The sequence below is a fragment of the Helicoverpa zea genome, chromosome 11, assembly GCF_022581195.2.
Source record: "Helicoverpa zea isolate HzStark_Cry1AcR chromosome 11, ilHelZeax1.1, whole genome shotgun sequence".
Lineage (NCBI taxonomy): Eukaryota > Metazoa > Arthropoda > Insecta > Lepidoptera > Noctuidae > Helicoverpa > Helicoverpa zea.
In genome coordinates, this window is record NC_061462.1 from 12670591 (window position 1) to 12694637 (window position 24047).

Consider the following 24047-nt stretch of genomic DNA (forward strand, 5'->3'; position numbering starts at 1 on the left):
GTGGTTTAATCTGGCTGTTAAAGCCGAAGTTTTTGCAAAAGACATCAAACTAACTAAATATCTTGACCTATACTTACACAACAATTTAAACATTTTTGTCCACGACCGCTATAGATATAGTTAGGGACCCTATTATAAAGATAACTGTTAAAAATGCTAGGCATTCGAAGTTACCTGTACGGTCTTATCAAACCACCGGTTGGCGGAATGATGACGGGTGCCGGCGCCGTGCATGGCTCGCAGCATGGCGTTGGTGTCAGCATCAGTATCAGCCCTGTCTCCCCCCGCCTCGTCCAGGCACAGGATGCACAGCGCGCGGGAGATCAGCTCCAAGTTCATGCGGTTCATCTCGTCTGGAGAACGAGGATATTTAAAATAAATAGAATGAGATGAGATGATTGGGAATTTCAAAGTAAATTGAATTAGTTATCCATTGGTATTGGATAGGACAAATGAAGCTTATATTTGATCTCCGATTTTATTTTAAAAATTGCACTGCTTAGTGTGATGAGCGCGTCAATAAGTTTTTCTACAAGTGTCCGCTTAAGAAGCAAATCAGCCAGAAACATGATAACTTGCCTTTTATAAGCTGTTCCCTAGCCCTGGCCCACTGGTCCCGGTTCATAGATGTAAGCAGGCCGACCCTGGGCGCTGGAGGTGCCCCGGCCGCGTCCACCATGGCGTGCAGGAGCTGAGCCTGCATTTCACCAGGAGTCAGCCTGCCTCGGTCCGCTGCTTTCACTGGGATGGGATAGAACTGAGGAAGAAGAAACATGTCACAATAATGCTGGTATGTACATACTCTATTTGACGATTTATGTTTTCTATTACATAGGGTAATGAAACTTGCTGAAACCTGTTACCTATGGGATCACTATTTATTTAACGGTGACAAGAAAACCTGAATTATCATCTAAGTAGGTAAATTAATGTTGTATTCGCAAATAGAAACAGTTCAGCATCGATAAAGGTTTATCTCGAAACGAACAATAGAAGCACACAATTGAAATCGCACTAAACTGCGTCGATATACCTACAATATACTACGTTCGAACTAATTGTTTCAGAGCACATTGAAGCTAATGCGATTCTGCGTTAAAATGGTATTAAATTGAAAATAAGTAAATTACGTAATTGTTCCAATTGATCAATAAAAATAAATATATTTAAAGGACTAAATAAACAAAATTTTCACATTAAAAACCCCCATCATTCAAAACAGACCCCCCAAAGACCACAAGTCTACATCTCAAAACAGCGAACACAAAATAAAATAACTTATTCTAACTCGGGGACAGCTCTAACTTACTTATAGCTTAAGTGATAAAGTGCACCGCAACGCGCCAAGTGCTAACTAAGTTACATTGTCTACATAATGCAGTTATTCTAGTTCCTCTAGATTTACTCAACAAATCGCGGTTGGAAATATTTTAATACTTGGAGATTGCTTCTTGAAAGATTCAGTGTTCTTGTGAATCATTTCTTACATTTTGTTCCTTGTTCAGACTTTGATGCTAGGAAATAGCGTACTGAGGACAGAATATGGGGACAAACATTACACCCATAAATATAATAGTACCTATTTAAATATCTAAGTATCAGATTGTCTTCCTTATTATAATGTATTATGTTTTAAAAAGTGCTTTTCATCCTCTCCCCAAAAAACTAACTATTGCTGTGCCCGACAGGGTCCATAATTGTTTCTCTTCAATTTTACTGACGAGCTTTGTTATGCTGTGTGCCAATTATGGGATGTAATAACGTTATTGAGTATTGACCATTATAGTCTGTGCAATCTCGTAATACATAATCATCTGTAATAATACTCACGTAGTTCCTGCAGGCGACGACGATGAGTTCCTCTGGTTCTTCAACTCCTCGCTTGACTTGGGGCAGTTCCAGGCGATCCTTCCCCACCTCGGGGATGCGACAAACCCCCAGCAGTCGGTAGAACTGCTCCATGCAGAGGGGCTGACCCTTCTCGCGACTGGTGGCACGTTCTAGTGGAAGCTCACCTCTGGAATTTTCGATTCCCATTGGATCATTTTTGAAAACCCTAAGAATATATTCTCTTTTACTATAAATACGTACTCTTTTTTACGTATTGATTTCTGAACGCGAATATTAGACATTTAAATAAAACTACTTTTACGGATTTTCTCGCGGTCACTGTGAGCTCGCGACCAACACCTTATAGTCTGCCCGTGACCATGGATGCTGTAAAGGATCCGAAACGTCGGGATTAAGTAATACTAATATAACCGCGATAAAATCCGTAACAGTAGTTTTATTTAAATGCACGTTTACGTATTCAAAATGTGCGGATTCCTCGCTTATAGAGATAATATTTCTATCAGAAGTTTTAGTTAGAATGTACTTATCCTGTCATGGTATATAATTAAACTCTCTTACTCGAGTGTTAGTTAGAATACAGTTTCTGTCGAGGTTAATCATCTCTAGTGTTCAAGTGGTTTTGCATATCAATTGGTTATAATGCTCAACTCGGTGTAAACTAATGTTAAATTATGTGAGGAGTTTATATTGCATTTTACTTTCGGTGGCTGCATTTAACTCTGATTGTGGTGACGTAACCGACAAAAATGGACTTTTAATTGTATCTGTGCAGCTTCGGTAAGTTCCTGTTAATATATTGATATCCAAGTCTGAGATATACTAAAATATAGTCTTAAGAGACAATTATGCGTGTCTCCAGCATATCTTATCACTGGTTCCTGATCTACTTCTTACCTGTCCAGCATCTCCTTATAATCGAGAAGGTCGTCAATGAAGAGCGCGCCCAAGTCCGCCACTTCTTCCATCTTGGCGAAGTGGCGACGAGGGAACACCATGCCAGGGTTGGAGTTGATGGGCAGCGGCAGCCGCACCTTCAGGTACATGTCGTCCAGCCACCAGTCCGTCACCTGGAGAGATGGATACTTCACCATAGATGATACTTGGCTGGTTTATACAAGCTTATCTTGCAATTTTCTGGCATACCTAAAGCTTTAATGTCAATTAGCTATTTATATTTGCCTCCGCTACCAAAATATGCTTCTCGTCACCCTCATATTATTGAGCTATGTATCTCAACTGAATTGTTTATTGCTAGAATAGATTTTTTTCTTGTTTTCTTAACCCAAAAAAATAAAAACAACACGTTTCAACTAACAATATTTATTGAATAACTACTTAAACATACTTAATATTGGTTATACGCTACGGTTGGACTCAGGAAGAATATAGTTCTCCTGCGGCGAGGCGTGCTAGCATGTGTAGTGGGCTGCTCATCGCTGTTCATCCTCCTGTGGTAAGACGCTGCAGGCTTGTAGTTATCTTCCGTGGAGTCCTCACCTACTGGCACCCGCAATACGTCATTGTACGCAGGTCGCCTCGTTACTTTCATGTAATCCGCAGTAAAGAAGTTATTCCTCATGCTATCTATTCTGTCTTTCATAAAATTTGGTTTCAGAGTAGTATGCCACGTAGGCATATTCAACACATTATTAAGTTTCGGATTCACTTTTTTACGCCATTTAATATCCGGGACAAGTGGCGACATAAACTCCTTTCTAAAATCGTCATTAGGTTGCATGTACACAGGCTTCGCCCTCATTCTCTGTTCTAATATTTTTGCTCGATCTATGTTATCGAACTTCGGTCTTAATACGGGGTAATTTACAACCGGATGCAAAGGTTTAATCATCATTGAATACGGTGGTTTTGTTATCTTGCGTGCCAAACTCTGTGCTGTCACAAATCTATGTTGTGAATAGAAGTCTTGTGTGTTCATTGTCATGACATCTTTTCTCCTGGAGCCTATCCTCATTCGCTTGACTGGCACTTTCCGAGATTTCGGTGGCGTAAGTTTTGCAGAGTAAGGATTCCTTTTTGAAAAAGGATCCAAAAGTGTTTCTTTGCGTGAACCTGTTTTCTTGAAGTTCTTCGTGACAACATTTGCATGATGGTTGCTCTGTGAAACGGATTGTTTTTTAATCTTTCCAGCTTCGCTGTGTATTTGCTTATTATTATCAACTTTTACATTCGTTGATGGGGTCTTTTTAGCGCTGATCGTCTTGGCATGTAAGTTTTTTATTCTATTTATAATTGGACCTGAAATTATATGAGGTTTAATCTTGTGATAAGTACTTTTGCGCGCGTAATTATTTGTGCGTGGTTTACTCGTTTGCTTCAACGGAGGATTTTTTTTAGGTGCGATCCAAGAACGTAAATTCTTTTTACTATCAACCACTACATGTGCTTTCTTATTATCTTTGATGTTAACAGTTGAGTTCCTCTGCAAGTTTACCATTGAAGGTAATTTCACATTATTGAAATTTCTATTATTTTCAATCTTTGATATAAAACTCTTATTGCTGTTAGTTTTGGTAGGAGAATTGCTTCCTGATTTCCTGCCATTGTCTGAAACTGTCGGTGACATATTTCTGTTTATCTTTACTTGTAAATCCTTGTCATTAGCCTTAATTACAGCTGCGTTGTTATTGTTGCCAATAATTGAATTCCCATTATTATTTTTGAATGTATTTTGGTTATTACCAAACATTGAAAGCAAATTTTGATTTTTGTCATTCATTCCAGGTTGGTTATTATCAATCGTTGAAGAAGATTTACGATAATTTTCAAAAAGTATAGCCGAGTTTTGACCATTGTCAATCAGAATAGGGGAGTGTTGTCTGTTTTTAATAGTTTGCGGTGAATCTTGGATGTTGGAGAACATAGGTAGCAAATTCTGATTGTTTTCATTCGTTGCAGATAAATGTTGGTTATTATCAATCGTTGCAGGTGATTCACCATAATTATCAAAGGTTACTGGCAAGTTTTGTCCATTTTCAATCAGAATAGAGGAATGTTGACTTTTGTCAATAGTTTGAGGTGAATCCTGGATGTTGGAGAACATTGGTAGCAAATTCTGATTGTTTTTATTCGTATAAGGTGAATTTTGGTTATTGTTAACCATTGCAGGGAATTTACCTTGAGGCAAGTTTTGACTATTGTCAATCAAAATAGGGGACTGTTGACTTTTGTCAACAACTTGAGCTTGAGGCAAATTCTGGACGTTGGAAAACATTGGTAGCATATTCTGATTGTTTTTATTCCATGTAGGTGACTTTTGGTTATTGTCAAACGTTACTGGCAAGCTTTGACCATTGTCAATCAAAATAGAAGAGTGTTGACTTTCGTCAATAGTTTGAGGTGAACCCTGGATGTTGGAGAACAATGGAAGCATATTCTGGTCGTTGTTATTCGTTGCAAGCAAATTTTGGTTATCGTCAATCGTTGCAGGGGATTTGCCAAAATTGTCAAATGGTTCTGGTAAGTTTTGACTATTTTCAATCAACATAGGGGAATGTTGACTTTTGTCAATAGTTTGAGGTGAATCCTGAATGTTAGGAAACACTGAAAGCATATTCTGATTATTATTATTCGTTGCAGGTGAATTTTGGTTATTGTCAATCGTTGCAGGAGATTTACCATAATTGTCAAACGTTACTGGCAAGTTTTGACCATTGTCCATCAACATAGAGGAGGGTTGACTTTTGTCAATACTTTGAGGTGAATCCTGGACGTTGGAGAACATTGGTAGCATATTCTGCTTGTTATGATTCGTTGCAGGTGAATTTTGGTTATTGTAAGAGTTCACTGGCAAGTTTTGACCATTATCAATCAAAATAGAAGAGTGTTGACTTTTGTCAATAGTTTGAGGTAAATGCTGGACGTTGGAGAACATTGGTAGCATATTCTGATCGTTTTCAGTCTTTAGAGGTAAATGTTGGTTATTGTCAGAGGTCACTGGCAAGTTTTGACCATTTTCAATTAACATAGGGGAGTGTTGACTTTTTTCAATAGTTTGAGGTGAATCCTGAATGTTAGAAAACACTGAAAGCATATTCTGATTGTTATTATTCGTTGCTTGTGAATTTTGGTTATTGTCAATTTTTGCAGATGATTTACCATAATTGTCAAACGTTACTGGCAAGTTTTGACTTTTGTCAACAGCCTGAAGTGAATGCTGGACATTGGAGAACATTGAAAGCATATTCTGATCGTTTTTAGTCTTTGCAGGCAAATGTTGGTTATTGTCAATCGTTGCAGGAGATTTACCATAATTATCAAACGTTACTGGCAAGTTTTGATCATTTTCAATGAACATAGGGGAGTGTTGACTTTTGTCAATAGTTTGAGGTGAATCCTGGATGCTGGAGAACATTGGAAGCATATTCTGATCGTTTTCAGTCTGTAGAGGTAAATGTTGGTTATTATCAATCGTTGCAGGAGATTTACCATAATTGTCAAACGTTACTGGCAAATTTTGACCATTTTCAATCAACATAGAGGAGTGTTGACTTTTGTCAATAGTTTGAGGTGAATCCTGGATGTTGGAGAACATTGGAAGCATATTCTGGTCGTTTCTATTCGTTGCAAGCAAATTTTGGTTATTGTCAATCGTTGCAGGGGATTTACCAAAATTGTCAAATGGTTCTGGTAAGTTTTGACCATTGTTAATCGAACTAGGGGAGTGTTGATTTTTGTCAATAGTTTGAAGTGAATGCTGGACGTTGGAGAACATCTGTAGCATATTCTGACTGTATTCATTCGTTGCAGATGAATTTTGGTTATTGTCAGAGGTCACTGGCAAATTTTGACCATTGTCAATCAGAATAGGGGATTGTTGACTTTTGTCAACAGTTCGAGGTAAATGCTGGACATTAGAGAACATTGGAAGCATATTCTGATAGTTTTTATTCGTTGCAGCTGAATTTTGGTTATTGTTAGAGTTCACTGGCAAGTTTTGACCATTTTCAATCAACATAGAGGAGTGTTGACTTTTGTCAATAGTTTGAGGTGAATGCTGGACGTTGGAGAACACTGGAAGCATATTCTGATTATTGTTATTCATTTCATGTGTAATTTGATTGTCATATATCTTTGTTTGTAATTTTTCTTTACCAAGATCCCCCATTGAAGGAACATTTAATTTGTTGCCAATCGGTAATGGCGGATTATCATTAGTTCCAGCCAATAATGGCGTGTTTACATAATCTTCATTAATAATTGGTTGAGCCATGTTATTGTTAATCATTGACATTGAATACTGGCCATGGTTAATAGTTGCAGCAGGGTTGTCATAGATGCCGCTATCAAAAGGTAACTTTTGATGTATTTCCATCATGGAAGTAACATTCCGATCAATTTTATCGGCAAATACCTTTTCAAAGTTATCAACCATTGGAAGTAAATATGTTTTACCTTCCATCGGAAGCAATTTACTATTTGTTTCCACTATTGGAAGGAAACCGCTATTGATATCAATCACTTGAGTTGGATGTCTTTGTACTACTGTCTGAGTATTTTTGTATAATTTTGGAATTGGGTGAGAGTTTTCATTTATTGCTTTAGGCAAATTATTGTTCTGTAATTCCATAAACACTGGTCTTTTATCGGTGTCCATCGGAACTACATTCATGTTATTTGACGGTAGAGATGGATTATATCTGTTTACATCAGTTTGAGGTACATTCCTATTCATTTCTGTTTCTTGAGGAGAAATAATACTATTGCCTATAGGCCGTACATCATATCTATTCATTTTATTAAGAGGAGTATTTCTGTTTGTTTCTAATCCTTGAACAGGATTCATGCTGTTAACCAATGAATATTGACTCTTATTTGTTTCAATCGTTTGAAGAGAGTTCACATTGTCGTTCATTCCATGTGGACTTCTGTCCATTTTTAACACTTCAGGAGATTTTAAATTGTTTTCCATTGCAATTGAAGTTTTACTCTTTTCAATATTTTGAGGAGAATTCATATTGTTATTTGTTACGCGTGTATTTGTATTCATTTGAACTATTTGAGGAATGTTTATATTGTTTTCAATTGCATATGGATTTATATTGGTTCCTGTTACTTGAGAAGTGATTACGTTGTTATCAATGGCTTGTAAATTCCTATTTCTTTCAATCGTATTTTGAAGAGAGTTTGAAATTCCGTTTGATCCAAGTGTTTGCTGAACGTTCATATTATTATTAAAAAGTAGTGTATTTCTATTTGCTTCTATCATTTGTAGGGAGTTCATATTGTTGTTAATTACATATGGGCTTTTTTCCATTCCTAACGTTTGAGGAGATTTTATATTGTTTTCTAATGGATACGATTTTTTATTTGTTTCAATTATTGGAGGAGGATTCATATTGTTGTCAAATAGCGCTGGATATTTAATAAAAGAGTTGATAGAAAGTGATTTTCTGACGGGTTCTATCACTTGAGATGTGCTTTTACTGTTAACACTTAATGGAGTTATCCTATCCATTTTAGGTGATTGAGAATAGATGCCTTTGTTACTCATAGAAAGTGATTTTTTATCAATATCCGTCCGAAGAGAGTTTTTATTTATTTCTGCTGGAAGTGGATTCCCATTAATTTCAATCATGGGTGGTGAATCCCCATGCGTTGCTATTTGAGGTGAATTAATGTTAATTTCCAGTATTGGGTGAGATATTTTGTTGTTTTCTGAGGAAGATGGAATTTTTATTATGTCTATGGGATGATGTGAATCCCTATTCATTTCTAGAGCGAGATGCAAATCGTTTTCTTGAGTTTCCGCTTCGTCTATTGAACAGTTAGCTGCTTTTAAAACTTGTTTAAACTCTGAGACAGAATGAAACTTATTCTTGAGGTTTTTCAGTACATAACAAGATCGATTTAAAATTTCAGCTTTGGCCTGTGGTTTATTGTGACCTTTTTTAACGACGGGTACACTGAAGAACGGTATAGCGTCATACTTAAGTAGTTCAAGATCTTCGTTCGTTATCGGTTGATATGTGTTGTACTTTATGTTCTTTGTAACAGCTGTCGCTGTCGTGTGCGAAATAGGCGGTCTATTCAGACGCGAGCTGAATATTTTCACACCTGATTCACCCTTAAATTGTCCACCCTTAACTTTAGAGAAAAGATCATGAAGATCGTCGAGATAATCGTTTTGTTTTGATCTATTATTGTTAAACTGTATGGCTGGCTTTAATAACGTCGTATCCAGTACCGGTACATGCTTTTGTACATTTTCGACATTTGAAGCAATGTTTGTTTTGTTTATAGGTTCCATTTTGGTCACTTGATTCAACTTTGACGTATGAATAATTGAACCATTTTTTATGGCGTCATTTTGTCCCTTTGGATGCAACAAGTCCTGCATGTAAATGCTTTTGATATTCTTTAACATATTGGACTCAATCGTGGATTCACCTTTATTTGTAAAATTAAGATTCAGTTTACTTGCTAGTGCTAAAGCCATTAATTGATATTCTGTAAGTTCTTCAACTTTAGTGAGTATAGGTTCGTTAGAACTTGTGGTGCAATCCGTTATTCTCATTTTATTCTTATCTGTTGATACAGTAGTGAACTGATTATCCAATATTATACTTTCAGCAGTAGAAGTTTTATTAGTTATGGGTTTATTATTTTCTACAGCATCGTTTACATTTTCTGTCATTGAAATATTAAAATGTTCACTACCGTGGTTTAGGACCTGCTGTCTTACATGTTGATCTAAAATGTATATTTTTGACTTGGAGGAGTTGACCCGCTTTGGTTGGTTTTTATTTTCATCTTCTTGTATTGCAGTACTCTTTTCTGTAGTGGGCTCGATTTCGTTCTGTAGTGTACTCTCATTATTTTTAGATTCTGCGGTTTCGATGAAGTCTTTACGATAGATGTTTCCTGTATTATTGGGCTTATTTAAGCTTGGTGTTGAATTTTCCGTGTTTTTAGTAACATGCATTGTCGTTATCGGCGTGATTTTATTAGAATTCCCAAAATGATCTTTTCTTTTTTCAGCAGTTAATATGGTTTCTGTGCTATGCAATACGTTCAGCTTATTTATCGGCACGTACGTGTCGTTTCCTATGTTATTAGGCATACTGTGCGTTGTAGCAAATTTTTCCGCAGAATCTTGTTGGCGTAAACTCTTTGTTTCGGTTGTTTTAGTATAATAGTCAGTTGATACAAATGTTAGAGTTGTCGTGGAATGATCCCTGTTTGTCACTGCATTCATTATTGTTCCTTTATTGAGAGAGTGATATAAATCTTGTTCCATGGGCGTGTTCGTGGCAGTGGCTTCAAAAATTTGAGTTAAGTTTAAGGGTTTATCTAAAACTTCGGAATATGTCGGTGATTGCACTTTGATACCGTTGCTGATATTTTTTAATATTATTTTCGTTTCTTCACCCAACACGTCATTTTTCTTTGTTTCTGTTTCACTTTGAGATTTTTTAAAATGTGAACCATCTCTGTTCGCAGTTTTTTCGCGATCTGCACTTAAATTAAAAGCTGAAGGTATATCTGCTGTATGCGAAATAAAACTTACATTTTGAGTTACATCTCGCAATGTATTGATGGTATCTGATGAGCCGTCGATTTTCCCCCTCTCATTTTTTGACATTTTCGGAAGTGGTTGGATAACAGTAGATGTCGTAGTGATTTGAGAAGTAGCTTTGTTTTCTAATTCGTTATTGACATAGTTTTGATTCTTAGGATCTGCGTTAATAGAATCCAAGCCGCCATTACCGGATGAGGTAGTCATGTGGGTTTTGTCAACTTCGAATATGTCAGGTGATGTTGTAGTATTGATTCCTTGAAGAGTTGTGTGCTTAGAGTTGTTTGATGTCTCTACAGAAGTAACACTACGGGAGGTATCTTCCAAATGCTTGTCAATGGTTACATTAGCTACTTCGTTTTGAAATTTGAGTGTTTCTTCATAGCCGGCCTTTAATTTATTTTGCGTTTCTAAATTATTATCCTCAAAGGTTTTATTTATATTTTTTTCATTTTGATTATTTTTGTTGAGCTTTGATAAAGCATTAAAGTTTTGAGGACTCAATGGTGATCCTTCGTTCCCTTGAGAAACTGTTGTTAAAGTAGGTATCTCAGTAGATGTCACTGTTTCGGCATACTTGTCTTTATTGAGCATTGCGTCGTGTTGTGATAGGTTCTGTATTTGTTCCGTTGCAGAATAATTATCTTGAGCAGGCATTTGTTCACTTGAAACCCTCAATGATGTTGGTAATGTTTGTAAACTCATGCCCTTTTCAGTACTATTATATTGAATATTTATGTTCGTATCCTTGTTAGTTTTACTCTTGATATTCGAGTTTTCTTCGCTGACTGTTTTGTTTGGGGTTATTCTATCTATTTCTTTATGTATACTTTCTTCTGAAGCCGTAATGGGCATTTCTGTAGTGATCAAGATTGTAATTCCTGCCGTGTCACTACTTCGAGGTGAAAATGTAGTTAAGTTAGCAAACATATAGGGTTTAGTTTTATTTTCTAAATCAAGTGTTGGCTGTACAGATGAAAATATATTTATACTGTGAGTATTACTCATTTCAGTAGTTGCAGACAATTCTTCAAAATAATCTTTATTTTCTTTGTTATAAATCTTCTTATTTGTGTTGCTAACTTCAATAGTTGCTTTCATCGATAATAAGTCTTTTATAGTGCTTGATGCAATGTACATGTCTGTATTTTCCTCGACCATATAATAAGCCTTTGTCTGAGGTCCATTTATATTAGTTTCGTTCCAAATGTTATCAGTGTAATTTTGAATTTTATGAACAACATTATATTTGCGTTTATCACCAAGAACAGACACTGTAGCCTCTTGACCCATATTTTTTTCAACGTCATCGTTAGGTTCATATATATTATAAGTAATATTTTGCCGTTCATCTATATCAGATTTATTCGGAAACTTTTTCACTGTGGTATGTTTCTCTGATGGTTTTGTTTTTTTTATATCTTCAATGTTACTAGTATTTAGAACGTTTTCTAATTCTCTCGTGCGTAAGGTATTTATATCCCTTGCATAAGTGGTTATTTTAAAAGGAGTAGTTATCATATGTTCTTGTGCTTCTGTTGTACTTATTTTATTAATCATTTCAGTTACAGTACCGTCTCCATTATCGTCAGTAAAATCATAAGCAGCAAATGGCAAAGTTGCATTACTATTTTCTTGTGTCAATACATCATCTATTTCGTCAATAAGGTTATCATTTGAATCTAATTCGTTAAGTTTATCGGCCGCCGTAATATTTTCTAGTATTATTATGTCACCTAGTAAAGTAGTCGTTAAAGATTTTCTTTGTGTCTTTACTATATCATTTTCTGAAGATAGAAGCTGTTCTTTATTTTGATCCACGTCGTTTAGAATTTCGTCGAATCCATCACTTTCCTGCAGACTATTTTTAGGGAATTCTGTAGTTACTTCTTTGGTTTGTTGTGGTTCAAATAACGTAACGTGTACTGAGTGAGTTTTAGAAAAAAAATTACTTGGCGTATACGTCACCCAGTTATATTGTGGTTTCAGTGTACTTTCATCTTCGTCATCAGTGAGATACATTCCCCAAAATCTTCGAAACTCCGTAAGATGAGACAGGTTGCTGCTTTTAGAAAGTCTATCAAAATTCCGTCTTTGGGCGAGAACGCCTTCCGTGTTAGAGATCTTCGAAGGCACCTCATCCGTCGTTTGCTGTTTGATTTGAATTTCTGTTGCCGAATTATTTTGAACAGACATAGTTCTGGCGTCAGTATTTTTGTTTGAAATGGTGGATGTTTGTGCTTTCTCAATTGTTTTAGCATTGGCAGGACTTTCTGTGGTAGATTTATTATTCGCAGTTACAGTGGTGTGCTCCAAAGTGACATTAGAATGTTTATTAGATTTGTGATGTTTCTTATTCTTTTTATGAATACGGGTACCATTCTTCTTTAACATCTTTTTTAATCTACGTAATTGATGTTTGCTAAGTTGTTTGCCCTGCAGTAACTTTTTTAATAATTTTTGTAGCTTTTTATTTTTATGTTTTGATATTTTCATAGTTTTATTTGTTTCTTCGGTAAATTTTGTTTCTACATATTTTGTGTTGTTAGCCAGAATACCTGGATCTGTTGTCAAGTTTTCTTTGATGACTTTTAATGTATGATTACTAATCCCAAAAATATTTGAAATTGAATTATTTTGATGCTCAATATTTGCCATTTGCAGCAGTAGTGTATTATTATTATAAATTGTATTCAAAACATCTTTAGAACTTTTGTTCTCCATTTTCGTGTTATTAAAATTTTGATTTATTTCCTTGTACTTTTTAAAAATTGTCTTAAGATTATCAATTCCAAGGTTTGGAGTTAGAGCACCTGGAATTTTGCTTTCATGTTTCATAGTTGAAACATTATATCTTGACGTACTTTCAGTAATTTTATTATTAATGAATGTTGTTTCTTTTAGTTTTTCGGTTGTACTAATGGGGGTTGCATTCAAAGACAATTTATTAAAATCTGCAGCAATCTTATTTAGGTCCGCATTTCTGTAATAGTTTGATTTCCTAGTCCAGTTCGTATTTGGTAGAACAATATCTCTTTCTTTTTTGTTGTAAGATGTGTCGTTTGCCTTGTTGGCTTCATCTTTTAACTTCATTTCAGACTTCACAATTGTTTCAATAGTTTTGTTTCTACCATCTGTGATTAGAGCCTTGTCTTTTAATCGCTCTGACAATGTTGGTGTTTCTGGTAATTGACTACTATTGTATGCTGTTTCTTTTTCACCCAGTATTGAAAATTGTATTCCGTTTTTACTGGCTTCAACTCCAACACGAATGTTTAATTCAAATGCTACTGGCTTTGTAAATTTTATTTTTTCTTTAGACGCTTTTACACGTTTCCCGTTTTCTTTTTTTGTTACATTTCTGGGTATAGCTAGCAATTTAGTTTTTTTAGGTCTCTTAGGTAACTTTGGTTTATTTGTTGTAGTAGTAGTTTCTAGAGTTTCACCAAGTAATGATTCATGTACAGCTTTTACATTATCTGCATATGGCAATGATACGTTACTCAACTTGTTTTCATTTTGTATTTTTATGAGTTCATACAATTTTGTTTCGTTTTGAGTGACAATCTTAGTCGTAGCATGTTGTAGGTACGAGTTATTTGTTTCATTGGAATTTGGTATAGTGTTAGCGTAAAATAAATTATCTGTTGTCGTCTCCACATTCTCTTCTAGATCTTGGTCACCTGAAGAACTTATATTCAGTTTTTCATCAGTCTGAAGTAATGTTTCCTTAAGATTGTACTGTAACGTTGCTGATTCTATGAATGTATTTTCTACAATTTCATTAGATTCAGCATCTAATGTATCAACAAGTGGTTCTGTATCATGTTGTATTACACTAGAAGCATTTAAAGTTATAAACGTATATGGACTTGCGCTTGGGTGTACTGTTTTCGCTGGTGAAGAAGTTGGGTCTTGCATGAACTCAACCTCTGTATTGTCTTTAGTATTTATGAATTCGGCTTCAGACAGTGTTGCTTCCTCATCGTTGCTAGTATTATTTTCTACATGAGTGTATGAATTTACAGTGCTTAATGTGCTTGATGGCTCAATTTTTGTGAATTTCTGTTTATCTAGAAGATCAATGGTAAAATTATTGTTGTTATTTACTTGCTTATTTTCTATACTCTCATCAGGTGTTATATTGTTATCTTTTATCACAGTTTTCTGATTCGTGGATTTATTTTCTTGATGAGTAAGAGGCGTGATGTAAGGTTCAAAATAGTCTTGCTTGAAACTATCTGACACTTTTTCTGTTGTTACTATCTGTGTTGGCGAAGATAGGTTAATAGTAGTTTTGCCTGCCAGTAAATTGTCATTATACAATTCAAAAGTTTTTGGTACAGCCGTTTGTACTACATTTAAAGTTTTTATCGTGGCACGCGTACCAGATGCTAATGAAGAACTTACAGGCATAGGTTGTGTTGTAATCTCAAGATGTTCTTCTTGTTCCTGTTTAACTATTTCGTCCAGTAAGGTTATTTCATTATCAGCAATTTTATTGAATTCCGTAGTAAATTGGCCTGGTGCTATAAGAGAATCACTAAAAGTAATATCACCAGTATTGGTATAATTAATATCATCCTTAACAATCATTTGTTTGATGTCGTTGGTTTGCATCATGCCCATCATCATATTTTCAGTTTGATGACTGATTTCCAGAAAACCATCATCGTTTGCGCTAGTTTTAATATCGTCATAAGTAGTGTCCGGGTGAAAAGATGATGAAGTCTCAACTATTGAACTTAATGTATCATTGGAGTGTCCTTTCGACGCATTGTAAGCTACATCTAGAGAGAAATTCCTGTCTGGATTTAGAAGAGTTTCATCTAAGCTTTCTTTGGATGCAGTAATATTATCTTCTAACGCTATATTAAGCGGTGATAAATCATTGTTTAATAGATTATGTCCAGAGGAGTCATTTGTTTGTATTGTGTTTAAACTATACTCCATCATCGGCGAAATGCTCTTTTCTGTTACATAATTTCCAAACATTGACGTTGCTTCTGTGCCAAAGAAAACAGTTACGTTGGAAACTTGCAACTCTTGAAATGTATTTTGTAAAGAGTTATTCGGAGTAATAGGTACTTCGTCTTGGTTTATGAATGGTATTTTGTTGGTTTTATCCGTAATTGGTAGTAATTCGCTGCTTTCCAATGAAGCCGTTTCTATAAAAATGGGCGTCTCAGTTGTATCTGAAGAAATAAGGTCAAAATTTGAGGAACTCTCATTAAAATTAATAAAATTAACTTCAGTTGTTTCTTTTGCATCCGTATCTTGTTGGGTGTCTAGATACAGATCTTCATGACGTTTAGTTGTCCAATTGTTATCATTATGTGTATTTACATCGGTTGTTAAATTATTATGTTGTGCTGACTCTGGGGTGAAAACGACACTTGCCTCAGTGTTTTGAATACTTGTCTGAGTAGTAAAAAAATCTGTATCAATAATGGAACTTAGCCTATCTGAATAATCTAGTGCAGAATGTGAGTTAGCCTTGGCAAAGTTAACTAAGGTAACTTCAGTTGTTTCATTACCTTCAGAATAAAGTTGAGTAACGGAGTAATCTTCGAAACGATTTGTTACCGAATTGTTATCATTCTTTGAAATTATGTCTGTCGATGTATGAATATTCTGATCACGTCCTAACTCTGAGGTGAAATTCAAATTAGCCCCAGTATTTTGAATATCTGTTTGAGTAGTCCAAAAGTCTGTATTATAAAAGGTGCTTAGTTTTTCTGAATCACCGGGTTCAATTTCTGAGTAACTCTTGTTAAAATTACTTAAAGTAGCTTCAGTTGTTTCTTTTGCATCCGTATCTTGTAGGGTATCTAGATCTAGATATAGATCTTCATAACGTTTTGTTGTCCAATTGCCATCATTGTTTGTAATTACATCGGTTGCTAAATTATTCTGTTGTGCTGACTTTGGGGTAAAACTGACAGCCTCAGTATCTTGAATATCTGTCCGAGTAGTCGAAGAATCATAAAAGGTGCTTAGTTTTTCTGAATCACCGGGTTCAATTTCTGAGTAACTCTTATTAAAATTACTTATAGTAGCTTCAGTGGTTTCATAGCTTCCAGGATGTCGTTGAGTATATGGAGCCTCAAAACGATTTGTTATCCAATTGTCGTCATTCTTCGAAATAATATCCATCGTTGAATTATTTTGATGTGCCAATTCTTGAGTAAAATTGAAGTTATCCTCATTGTATAAATTAACTGTCTTAGTAGTTGCAAAGTCTGTATCAAGGACTGTGCCTGACTTTTCTGAATTGTCAGTCTCAGCATCTGAAAGACTCTTGTTCAAATGATTTAAGGTAACTTCAGTTGTTTCATCTCCATCAAGATATAGTTCTGTATCTGGATTTTTGAGACTATTTGTTATCCCATTATTACTAGTACTTGCCATTGTGTCCGTTGACAAATTAATTTTCTCGTCATGGGCTAACTCAGAGGTATAATTAGTAATATCTTCAGTGTAATGAATACTTCGTTGAGTAATATCTCTCTGAGTAGTAAAATTATTTAAGATGACTTCAGTTGTTTCATCTCCATTAAGATATAGTTCTGTATCTGGATTTTTGTAACTATTTGTTATCCCATTGTTACCAGTATCTGATATTGTATCCGTGGTTATATTAATTTTCTCATGTGCTAACTCAGGAGTATGACTAGTAACATCTTCAGTGTATTGAATAGCTGTCTGAGTGATACCTCTCTGAGTAGTAAAATTATTTAAGATGACTTCAGTTGTTTCATCTCCATTAAGATATTGTTCTGTCTCTAGATTTTTGAAACTATTTGTTATCCCATTGTCGCCAGCATTTGAAATTATATCCGTAGTAGAATTAATTTTCTCGTCATATGCTAACTTGGAAGTAAAACTGGTAATACCTTCAGTGTATTGAATACCTCTTCGAGTAGTTAAAATATCAGTATCAAGAATAGTGCTCGGCTCTTCAGTTGTTTTATTTCCTTCAGTATTTGACATTGTATCCGTTGTTATATTAATTTTCTCGTCATGTGTTAACTCAGAGGTATCACTAGTAACATCTTCAGTGTATTGAATACCTGTCTGATTGATATCTTTCTGAGTAGTAAAATTATTTGAGATGACTTCAGTTGTTTCATCTCCATTAAGATATTGTTCTGTATCTGGATTTTTGAAACTAGAGGTATTTGTTATCCCATTGTCACCAGTATTTGACATTGTATCCGTTGTTAAGTTCATTTTCTCGTCGTGTGCTAACTTGGAAGTAAAACTGGTAGTATCTTCAGTGTATTCAATATTTCTCTGAGTAGTGAAGTTATTTAAGATGACTTCAGTTGTTTCATCTCCATTTAGATATTGTTCTGTATCTGGATTTTTGAAACTAGAGGTATTTGTTATCCCATTGTCACCAACATTTGACATTGTATCCGTTGTTAAATTCATTTTTTCGTCGTATGCTAAGTCAGGGGTATAACTAGTAATATCTTCAGTGTATTGAATACCTCTCTGAGTAGTAAAATTATTTGAGATGACTTCAGTTGTTTCATCTCCATTAAGATATTGATCTGTATCTGGATTTTTGAAACTATTTGTTATCCCATTGTCGCCAGTAGTTGATATTATATCCGTAGTTGAATTCATTTTCTCGTCATATGCTAACTTGAAAGTAAAACTGGTAATACCTCTTTGAGTAGTTAAAACATCAGTATCAAGAATAGTACTCGGCTGTTCTGAATTACTAGGCCCAGCACTTGAATAATTTTTAATAGAGTTATTTAAGATAGCTTCAGTTGTATTATTTCCTTCAGTATATTGTTGAGTATCTGGATTAAAACTGTTGGTAATCAGGTTTTCATCAGTATTTGGAATAATATTAGTTGTCGAAAGTACATTCTCTTTAATATACTGAACACCTCTCTGAGTGGTTAAAATGTCAGTATTAAGAGCGGTGCCAGTCTCTTCTGAATTGGCAGGCTCAACATATGGGTGGCTCTTGTCAAAATTACTTAAGGTAGCTTTAGTGATTTCATTTCCTTCGGAATATGGTTGGGTACCTAGATTTTCAGAATGCTTTGTATCATTTTTTTCATCATTATTGGAATTTATATCACTCGTAGGATGAAAATGCGGTTCGTATTGTGATTCGAAGACCGATTCATCGTAATCCTCATTATTCTGTATATTGTCTGTAGTTAAATCAGTGTTAAGAAAAGAACTTGGTTTATCAGAATAGTCTATCAATTTTGGCGCTGGATTCGAAGCATGTTCATAAATCTCAGTCTCACTTGTTGTCTCTATGCTCGTTCCTAATAGAGGCAATGGTGTTGATCGATCATGTTTTAACTCAAGTAAATCCTGAGTTGTTGTCGAATGTGTGCTTATATTTTCTGGCATTGAATAATCGTTTGGAATATACCCAATAGGGTTTGCGTCCTGATTAGCAGTCATTTCAGTTGTGGCTCCTATTTTGTCAATTACCGTAAGATGAGACGATAAATTCAAGTCAGAAAAATCTTCATATTCAATAATATTTGTTGTTGTACTATTATGTAAGCTGGTAGCTGTCGAAATATTGTCTTTTGCAACATCCAGAGTACTTATTATTTCACCAGACTTTGGTAATAGGGTCGTCGTAGAATTTTGCGTACTAAATCCATATTCAACATATTTTTTATAATTAGTATTGGGTTTCGTAGCATCAATTAAGTCAGTGTTTGAATCAGCACCCAAGTTACTGACGTCATTGTGTGCGGAAGTTTTACTTAGGTCTTGTGTTGTATAATTTATTTTTGGTTCTGATGGTGATACCTCATTTTCCATTAAGTTCGGATCGTTAGGGTCTTCCGTTTTTAGCAGGCTATCTTCGTATATCTTATCCGATTTGACATTAGGAGGAATAATAGATATTGATTCTGTGTTGCTCACAGTATTGGTTTCTGTGTATTTTATATCTTCAACGTCAAATTTATGATCATGCAGTAGATCCTTGGAAGATGACTCTGCAGAAGATTCAATATTAGTTGTAATATCCAATACTTTTGTAGTCATTGGGGTTGTTTGATAAGATTCAATTGTTGATTCTGGACGATTACTTTTATCAGAAATGTTGAGTTTTACAGGGAACACACTCGTATCTGTCAGATTTATATCATTAAAGTCTTCATAAAGAACTGCATTTCGGTCAATATCACTAACATTTTCAGATTTATCGGTTATAAGGGTTGTTATGTCAACAAAATACGCTGTTGTAACACCAGTTTCTTGTTTATTCATTGTAGATAATTCTTCACTTTTATTTTGCAATTCGTTTTCGATATAGTCGATTGTAATTTGAGTTTCATGTATAGGAGTTGACGCCGTGGTAGTATTGAATTCACTTGATGTGACTTGTTCGTTATCGCGAGTATTGTAGGAAATTGGTTCCCGAGTATGCATATCTGTGAAATGGTCCATTGTTCTAGCTGTTGATATTTCCGTAATTATTGTTAAATCTTCAGCTGACGTAGAAGTTTCATGAAATGTTTCATTACTTATTACATAATTTGAGTCTTTTGTGGTTATTGTGCTTGTTTCTTGTTTAATAGTGCCAATGTGTTGTTTACCTGTATCAGTTTTTAAAGTTGGATTATTTTCTAAATCTGTTAATTTTGATGTTAACACTGCAGTACTTTCATTTAGATCATTTATATGGTCATTAACCACAATATTTTCAAGTCCCGTGGTTTCCTTATCAGTGAGATTAGTTTGGTAAAATGTAGCTAATGTCGATTCAGTTCCTTCATTAATGTCATCACGTGTACCCTCTGTAATCGTTTTATTATCACCAGCCAAGTTTGTAGCTTGCATTACATCGATGGTAGAAAATTCAGTGGTGTCGTATTTATTTATTGTAGAATAATCAAGAGTATTGTTTTCAATTTTTTCCAGATCTGTTACCAAATCTGTTGCTTGTGGTGTGCTGCTACTTGTGCTCTGGGTTTCAAGTAACATTGGGATGGAAACACTTTGGAAATCACTTGTTTCTGCAATTTTGCTGGTTTGTATTGATTTTGTCAAAGAGCTTATTGTATTGGCTGATAAATATTTTGTAGCATTTTCATGAATAATCTTAGTAGTATAGACGCTAATTGATTTTTCTGGGTGTAGATCTTCTTGGTTATTTTCATGTAATGCAGTGACTGTGTTGATTTCAGAGACTGTGGTATATGACACTTGTTGTGTGACGGCAGCTTTTTTAATTTCAGCATTTGTCCAGGATGTATCATTTGAATTACTTGCATGAAAGTCAGTCGTATTGTCCTCATGCGATTGAAAAAAACTTTTTGTTGTTTGTTTTGACACAAAATCGTTAAGTAATACAATAGCCCTGGTAACTTCACCTAGTTGGGAAGAATCATTTGTACTGAAAACTAACGTGTGTGCATCTTTTTCCTTGTGGATGTTTGTATCAGTAGTAGTACCAGGTCCGGTTGTTGTATTTTCTATGACAGTATTATTGTCTTTATTTTCTTGATGCTTCTCGATAGCAGGACTCTGGTTGTAAGCTTGTTTGGTATCATTTATTTTACCCTCGTAAAGTTCCACTAGGCTTTTAATTCTCGATATAATGTTAAGATACGGCTTAGTTTTATTATCTTTGTCAAAAGCCTTTGAGAATACATCGATGTCCTTAAGTAAATCTTTATGACACTGCGGGTTTATTGTATTATTGTTGCAACAAATATTCACAAAATTCGTGTGGTTTGGTCCTGTATTAACTTCAATATATATCTTTATTGTTTCATGTTTACGCATGAATCTATACATTTTTGTTAGATTTTTCCTATCACTTACAATTAGAAATTTATAAATGGACAACAAATGACAGTCTGAAAAATTGAACGGTCTCGGAGAACTTGCATTTTCTTTTTGGTTTTGATCATGTTTTGTGTCTATGATGTCTATATCTATGGGTGATTTTGAATACAGCGTGCTATTAAGGTGTCTTTCAGCAGGCTTAGAACGTCTTGCAGATTCATCTTGTTCATTAGGATGTAATGTAAGTATAACTATGAAGCTATGGCGCGACGCATTTTTCGCAAGTGATGTACCCTTACCAAATAAATTGTACTTTTTTATTCTATATTTATGAAATTCCTTAGTCTCTATAAATATTTTAAATAAAACATGTTCCAGTCTTGATGGAGTTTTCACAGCCAAGGAATTATCACTGACATTTGTAGCGATTTGAATTTTGTTTTTCTCATCTTTTCCACAGTTTGTGTGATTAAAAATCGAATTTTCATCATCAACTATGAACTTATGTGTACGGTTCATTAATTCTTGTCTTAAATTAAAGCATGTGTTGTTATATATATTTCTATAGAGGTCGAGTACTTTACCATCAGCGCCACTTGGATCGTGGGGCTCTACGGAATTGGTTCCAACGTTATACGATTCTTCCTTTGCCTTCAAAGTTTCACGCATGCAAACACACAGACTTTGTAATAGTTTTAAGGTTACTGCTAATAAATGTTCGTCACTTGTCGCCGCGTCGACGGATTGCAGAATCTTCATCAGCAGAGGACTGTCACTGGTCGCCAAAGAGCTCCGAAGTTGCTCCAATCCATTACTTTGTAGCACTTGAGTTATGAGGCACAGAATTATTATAGTTTTGATGTTCATTTTAGGTAGGTAGTTGAATAGGCGTCATGTTGGAGGGGCTTAGAGAGGCCGATTGCTGAGAACAATAAGATTGACGTAACCATGTTTTGGGTTATGGAGGAAAACGTTAACGGCTGCGATAAGCGAGCTGGCGCGTGTTGTGCTTTATTTGTTAGCGGAAAATGTCTTACAACTCGCAAGAAGCGAAATATCTTTAAAGTTTTTATGTTCGTAATTATAGTTAACATGAAGTTTCCCACATATACACATATTACACATGTTGTAATGCAGTTTGTTAACTAATAAAAAGTAGTTATCCTTTGTTAATTTGAACACGACGCTTGTTATTGTAGGGAAACGACAAATGTTTTTTTTTTAAATTAAATAACCCTGATTACAATTGAATAATATTCCTAATTTACGAGAATCTAATCTATTTTTGATATGGCATTATTATAAACAAACATATGTGAGGAATGTTTAGGAGACGTATACACTTCAATTCACATATAACTTTAACTGTCCGACCTAAACACAAGTCAGCCAAGATTAAAATAGTTACTTCTGCCATCTTACCCAGTTGTCCATCTCCTTCTGCCTATCGGTGAGGGTCTCCTGCAGGCGCGGGCCCAGCTCCTCCATGAAGCCCCTCACCAGCCCCCGCGAGTGCTCCAGAGCCTGCTGGCTCACCACCACCGCCGCGAACTCCAGGTATGTCTCCATGGTCGTCTCCAGCTCCGGGACTGGTAACTTCGCCAGTTGGACATTCTGGTCAAGGCATTTTTTGTTATCAGTTCTAGTATTTATTTATTTATTTGAGGTTAACCAACAACTGTTTACACCTTAACATTAACAGCACAAGATGTATGTACATGTGTAATCCTACACTTGTGTAACAATTAATTATAGGTTAACACCGCTTGTACAAAAATTGATCTAAATATAATAGGTACAATATTAATAATTGATTACATGATGATTTGATTAAAAAAATAGTATAATTATCAAATGTGATGGTTTGTTTCTTGTCTGTTTAACTGAATAGGTTCGGCTTTATTCTGATAAGAAAACGATTGATTTCTCAGAACAAATAAAGGACGCATATAATAATCCTAAAACTTTTCAGTTGCATGTTAACCTGTCAATAAAATGTATGATTTATCGTCCATGGATTGTTTCTACAAAGAGTTACAAACCAATAAATAAGTTATTTGTATTACGCTGTAACATTCTTAGTCATCTATACTAATATTATAAAGAGGAAAACTTTGTTTGTTTGTTTGTTTGGTTGTAATGAATAGGCTCAAAAACTACTGGACCGTTTTTAAAAATTCTTTCACCATTCGAAAGCTACATTATCCACGAGTAACATGGGCTATATTTTATGCCGGTGCGGGCAGTAGTTACCACGGGACGCGGGTGAAACCGCGTGAAAACGGCTAGTGTTTCTATGTTTAGGCTATGTATGCTGTATGATATTACATGAGCAGCCTGTTCATGCTCACATACCTGGAAGTCCTCGTCGTCGGAGCCGTACACCTGGGTGCTCAGCCAGCGCTTCGGCAGCGACAGCAAGGACTCGCCCCATGCTGTAACAATACCACAGACTACTATTATATACCATTACATACAATGAATATAACAATATAATATAGCTGCTTATACATATAATGAGTAGATGAAATTCCAGCATTGTCTAAGAATAGGCTTTGCAGTTCAAGAGGTGGTAAACCCTTTAATCATAAATAATAAAATAAATAAAATAATGTCGGGACACTTTTCACACACGGTCGGCTAGCCCCATGGTAAGTTATTAATTAACTTGTGTTATGGGTGCTAACACAACTGATAAACTACATATAGCTACATATATACTTATTTATGAATACAAATTATAACACCCAGACCACGGCCAACAAGCATGCTCATCACACAAATGTCGACCGAACCGGGAATCGAACCCGGGACCTCAGGTTCGGCAGTCCGGCATGATGACCATTGCGCCGTCGAGGTCGTCAAA

At 35.2% G+C, this 24047-nt stretch overlaps 1 protein-coding gene across 1 annotated transcript in view; it reads right to left on the reverse strand.

The window, feature by feature from the left end:
- The window catches only part of LOC124634718 (choline O-acetyltransferase), a 43518-nt gene that overhangs the window by 2225 nt on the left and 17246 nt on the right, over positions 1–24047 (reverse strand). The window contains exons 2-7 of the mRNA XM_047170379.1: positions 23537–23637; positions 22604–22795; positions 2749–2921; positions 1831–2017; positions 580–757; positions 175–353 (exon numbers count right to left, since the gene is read on the reverse strand). Coding sequence (XP_047026335.1) covers positions 175–353; positions 580–757; positions 1831–2017; positions 2749–2921; positions 22604–22795; positions 23537–23637 — 1010 coding nt within the window. The remainder of the gene's footprint in view (positions 1–174; positions 354–579; positions 758–1830; positions 2018–2748; positions 2922–22603; positions 22796–23536; positions 23638–24047) is intronic.